Source organism: Octopus bimaculoides, unplaced genomic scaffold (assembly GCF_001194135.2).
Source record: "Octopus bimaculoides isolate UCB-OBI-ISO-001 unplaced genomic scaffold, ASM119413v2 Scaffold_34953, whole genome shotgun sequence".
NCBI lineage: Eukaryota > Metazoa > Mollusca > Cephalopoda > Octopoda > Octopodidae > Octopus > Octopus bimaculoides.
The window spans coordinates 1200-4993 of record NW_026419759.1 but is presented as its reverse complement, the minus strand read 5'-3'; the positions used below and the strand labels follow the sequence as shown (position 1 = coordinate 4993).

At 38.4% G+C, this 3794-nt stretch overlaps 2 protein-coding genes across 2 annotated transcripts; both read right to left on the bottom strand.

Moving 5' to 3' along the window:
• Positions 1–2584: 2584 nt before the first annotated feature.
• On the bottom strand, positions 2585–2989 carry LOC106873446 (uncharacterized). Its single transcript, XM_014920801.1, has one exon. It carries the CDS (start codon positions 2987–2989, stop codon positions 2585–2587), a length of 405 nt encoding a protein of 134 aa, XP_014776287.1.
• A 156-nt stretch (positions 2990–3145) lies between these two features.
• LOC106873445 (uncharacterized) lies at positions 3146–3664 on the bottom strand. The gene has a single exon (XM_014920800.1). The coding sequence runs from the start codon at positions 3662–3664 to the stop codon at positions 3146–3148; it is 519 nt and encodes a 172-aa protein (XP_014776286.1).
• Positions 3665–3794: the final 130 nt, after the last annotated feature.

The following is a 3794-nucleotide window of genomic DNA, read 5'->3' as shown; positions in this document are numbered from 1 at the left end:
TTCTCTCCGAAGGCACGAAAACCACGTTCACCAATGATTGTACTCAAAACTAATTTTTTTTAAAATTCTTTTAATGAGAGAGAAAACATTTTTAAAATGGTCTTTAAAATGCTATCAATGTTGGCAGTACAATTTATTTTCAAAGATCCACCAATGATAAATAAGATCTTTCAGTTCAAGGAAGATACAAAAGATTTAACAGAAATATCTAAATGTCCTTTGTATTTTTTTTTTTATATTTGTCTTTTTATTGGTTTTTGTTTATTCTTTTGCATAAAATTTTGTTGTATACATTTTTGTCTGTCTTTCAGACTAGATTCACATGGTTGTTTAAACTGATTCATCATCATCATCATCATCGTCATCATCATTACCATTATTGTTAAATGTCCAGGCTCCATTATGATGAGCCAGAGGACTGCACCAAGCTCCAATGTCCACTTCAGTATGCTGAATGCCCTTCCTAATAGCAACCACTTTACAGAGTGTACACTGGTACTTCTTACATGGCACCAACACTAATGAGGTCACCAAGTAACTTGCAGGACAAGACCACTCAAGTAAACGGATGTATCATATTGAGGGAGATGGCTTTATGCCAAGTGTCAAAAGGAGTGACAGAAACAGGATCTTGAGAAAATACAAGACTAACCACAAGTGCAAAAAGAGGTGATCATAGTAGTGAGATGGCAGGGCATGCCCTCAAGTTACAGGAAAGTGAACATACATAGAACAGAGGATCAGGCAGGATGATTAAATAAATATCTTATTAGTTTCAATCATTGTGGGGTATCACTTTCCAGGGTTTCATTGATGACAAGAAGTGTCCTATCAACCCAGTACTTATTTTATCAATTGTATTTGGTGAACCACGAAGTCATACTTTTTGATACAATACTGCTTATATATTTTGAAACATATTTCCCAGTCTTCATTATTGCCTGTTTTAATACTTCATACACAAGTACACATTAAACAAGGATGGTCAAGGATATGGTAGAACAAAATGCTTACCAAAGATGCCATAGGTTAGGATCAAATCCAAACCCTCATGGTTGCAAAGCAAACATCTTAACCACACAGTTTAATCTATGGCCCATAACTATTTTAATAGCTGTTTAGCCACAGGTTGGTCCTGGTTGAGCATTCATACAATCAATAGCATTTTCCCATTCTTTTTTTTTTAATGTCCTTAACATGATATCATGCTCCTTCCTGTTTTAAAGACACTAATATGCAAGTTGAGAATGATTCAGGGTTGCTTTTTCTAGCATATTAAGTGATCTCAATGGATTGCTATATTATTATTTGGCAAAGAAATTTGTCGTATATATATATGTACATATACACACACACATATATGTATGTTTATATATATACACATATATACCATAACAGAGGAATTCAAGACTGGCTGCCCCTGTGAACTACTATATGCTGATGATCTTGCCCTCATAGTGAATTCCATATCAGAGCTAGACAAGAAATTCAGGCAGGCAGCTCTGTTCAATTTGTAGGAAAAGTGTAGGCAGGAACTCCATATGATGTATCCAGTGCAAGCTATGGACACACAAGAGGTGCAGTGGATTAATAGGAAAGATAGGAGAAGATAGATTTCATATGTTGGAGACGCACATAAAAACTTTAGAAACTTGGGAAACTGATTCTCTCAAATGCCTTGGTGGCTCATTAGAGGTAGTAGATAATTTCTGCTACCTAGGGGACCAAATTAGTAGTGGGGGAGGATGCATAGAGAGTGTGATAACTAGAATAAGAAGAGGATGGAGGAAATTCAGAGAGCTGTTACCTTTGTTGGCCACAAAAGATTTCTCTCTGTGAGTGAAAAGAAGTTTGTATGATGCATGTATACAGACAGCAATTCTACATGGTAGTGAGATGTGGACCCTAAATGCAGAGGATATGCAAAGGTTAGAGAGGAATGAGACTAGTATGCTCTGCTGGAGGTGTTATGTAAGTGTACATGTTCGACAGAGTGCTGGTGCTTTGAGAGAGAAGTTAGGTATAAGAGGAATTAGTTGTTGTGTGCAAGAAAGAAGACTATGCTGGTTTGGTCATGTGATGTGGGTGGATGCTGACCACTCCTTAAAGAAGTGCTGATCTCTCAAATAGATAAAACACGTGGAAGTGAAAAACATGGGATGAAGTACTGAAGAATGACCGCAGGATGCTGAACCTTTCAGGTGAGATGACAAAGGACTGAGATGCCTGGCACCTTGCTGTACACATGAAGACCCATACTCTGCAGCAGAAGTGTTAAAACTAGTCCATCAGGTAGTATAAAGCGCCCATGCAGGGCCACATAAAAGCATACTGTAAACTAGCTGGCATTAAGGAAGGGCATCCAGCTGTAGAAATCATGCCAAATCAGATTGGAATCTAGTGCAGCTCTCCAGCTCTGGTCAAACAGACCAACCCATGCCAGCATGGACAACATTAAATGATGATGATAATACAGGGTCCAGCAAAATGATCTGACACATTTTTGGATTAAAAAAAAATTTAAAAAGTAAAGAAACAAAAAAAATAATTTATTTTTGAAAAGTACATATAATGCCATTTTGTTTCATTTGGTTTTAAAAATTAAATCAGTCAAATGGGAGCCGTCATTGTCCACACACTGTCGAAGGCGTTCATGAAAGTTGTCCATAACTCGGCGGATCATTTCATGAGGAATGGCAGCAATTTCTTGACGAATGGCATCTTTAAGTTGTTCAATAGATCGAAGGCGATTAATATATACCTTTGACTTGAGGTATCCCCAGAGGAAAAAATCGCAAGTATTTAAATCAGGTGATCGGGCAGGCCAACCGATGTCACCACGCAATGAGATTAAATGACCAGGAAACATCTCCCTCAAAATTCCCATCACACGTCGAGAAGTGTGGGCTGTTGCCCCATCCTGTTGAAACCAAACATTTTCCGTATCGTGGAGCATATTCAATTTGGGTCTGAGAAAATTCTCTAGCATCTCACAATATCGATCAGAGTTCACAGTCACTGTAACGTTGTCTTCTTCAAAGAAGTACGGACCCCATATACCGAATTCTGATACCGCACACCACACAGTCACCCGAAGAGAATGCAAAGGGCATTCATGCAACTCACGAGGGTTGTTTTCGGCCCATTATCTGAAGTTTTGTTTATTCACTGTGGCACACAGATGAAAATGCGCCTCGTCACTGAACAACACAACAGATGCATTGGGGATATTTTGTTGCATTTCCAAACACAATGCTCTGCGAGTTTCAATATCTCTTTCGCTGAGTTCTTGTGACAATATCATTTTGTATGGATGCATTTGCAGATCATTGTGAAGAATTCTTCGCAAACTTCTATCAGAAAGCCTAAGAGCCGCGGCACGTTTAGATGCTGAATGCCGTGGAGACTGTTGAATTGAGGCTCTTACCGCTGCCACATTTTCTGGAGTTCTGGCAGTGCGAGGTCGGCCGGTTGATTTTCGTTTCAATGCTGATCCACTGGCTCTGAAGTTACTAACCCATAACAAGATCATGTTTCGAGCAGGTACGGGATCATATCTACCAAGTCTGAAGCGCAAACAGAACGCTCGTTGTGTTGCAGTTACAGATTCATTCTTAATAAACGTTTCCACAATGAAAGCGCAATGCTCACCAGTCCAATTCATGTTAGCAACTGAAATGAAACAAAATAACATTATTCGAAAACGAAATGAAAATAAAATGAAACAAAACGAAACAAAACAAAATGGCATTATATGTACCTTTCGAAAATGAAAAAAACTTTTTCGTAACTTT

Excerpts from the sequence above, each read along its gene's own strand:
- LOC106873446 (XM_014920801.1), bottom strand. The coding sequence starts at position 2,989 with ATGCTAGAGAATTTTCTCAGACCCAAATTGAATATGCTCCACGATACG.
- LOC106873445 (XM_014920800.1), bottom strand. The coding sequence starts at position 3,664 with ATGAATTGGACTGGTGAGCATTGCGCTTTCATTGTGGAAACGTTTATT.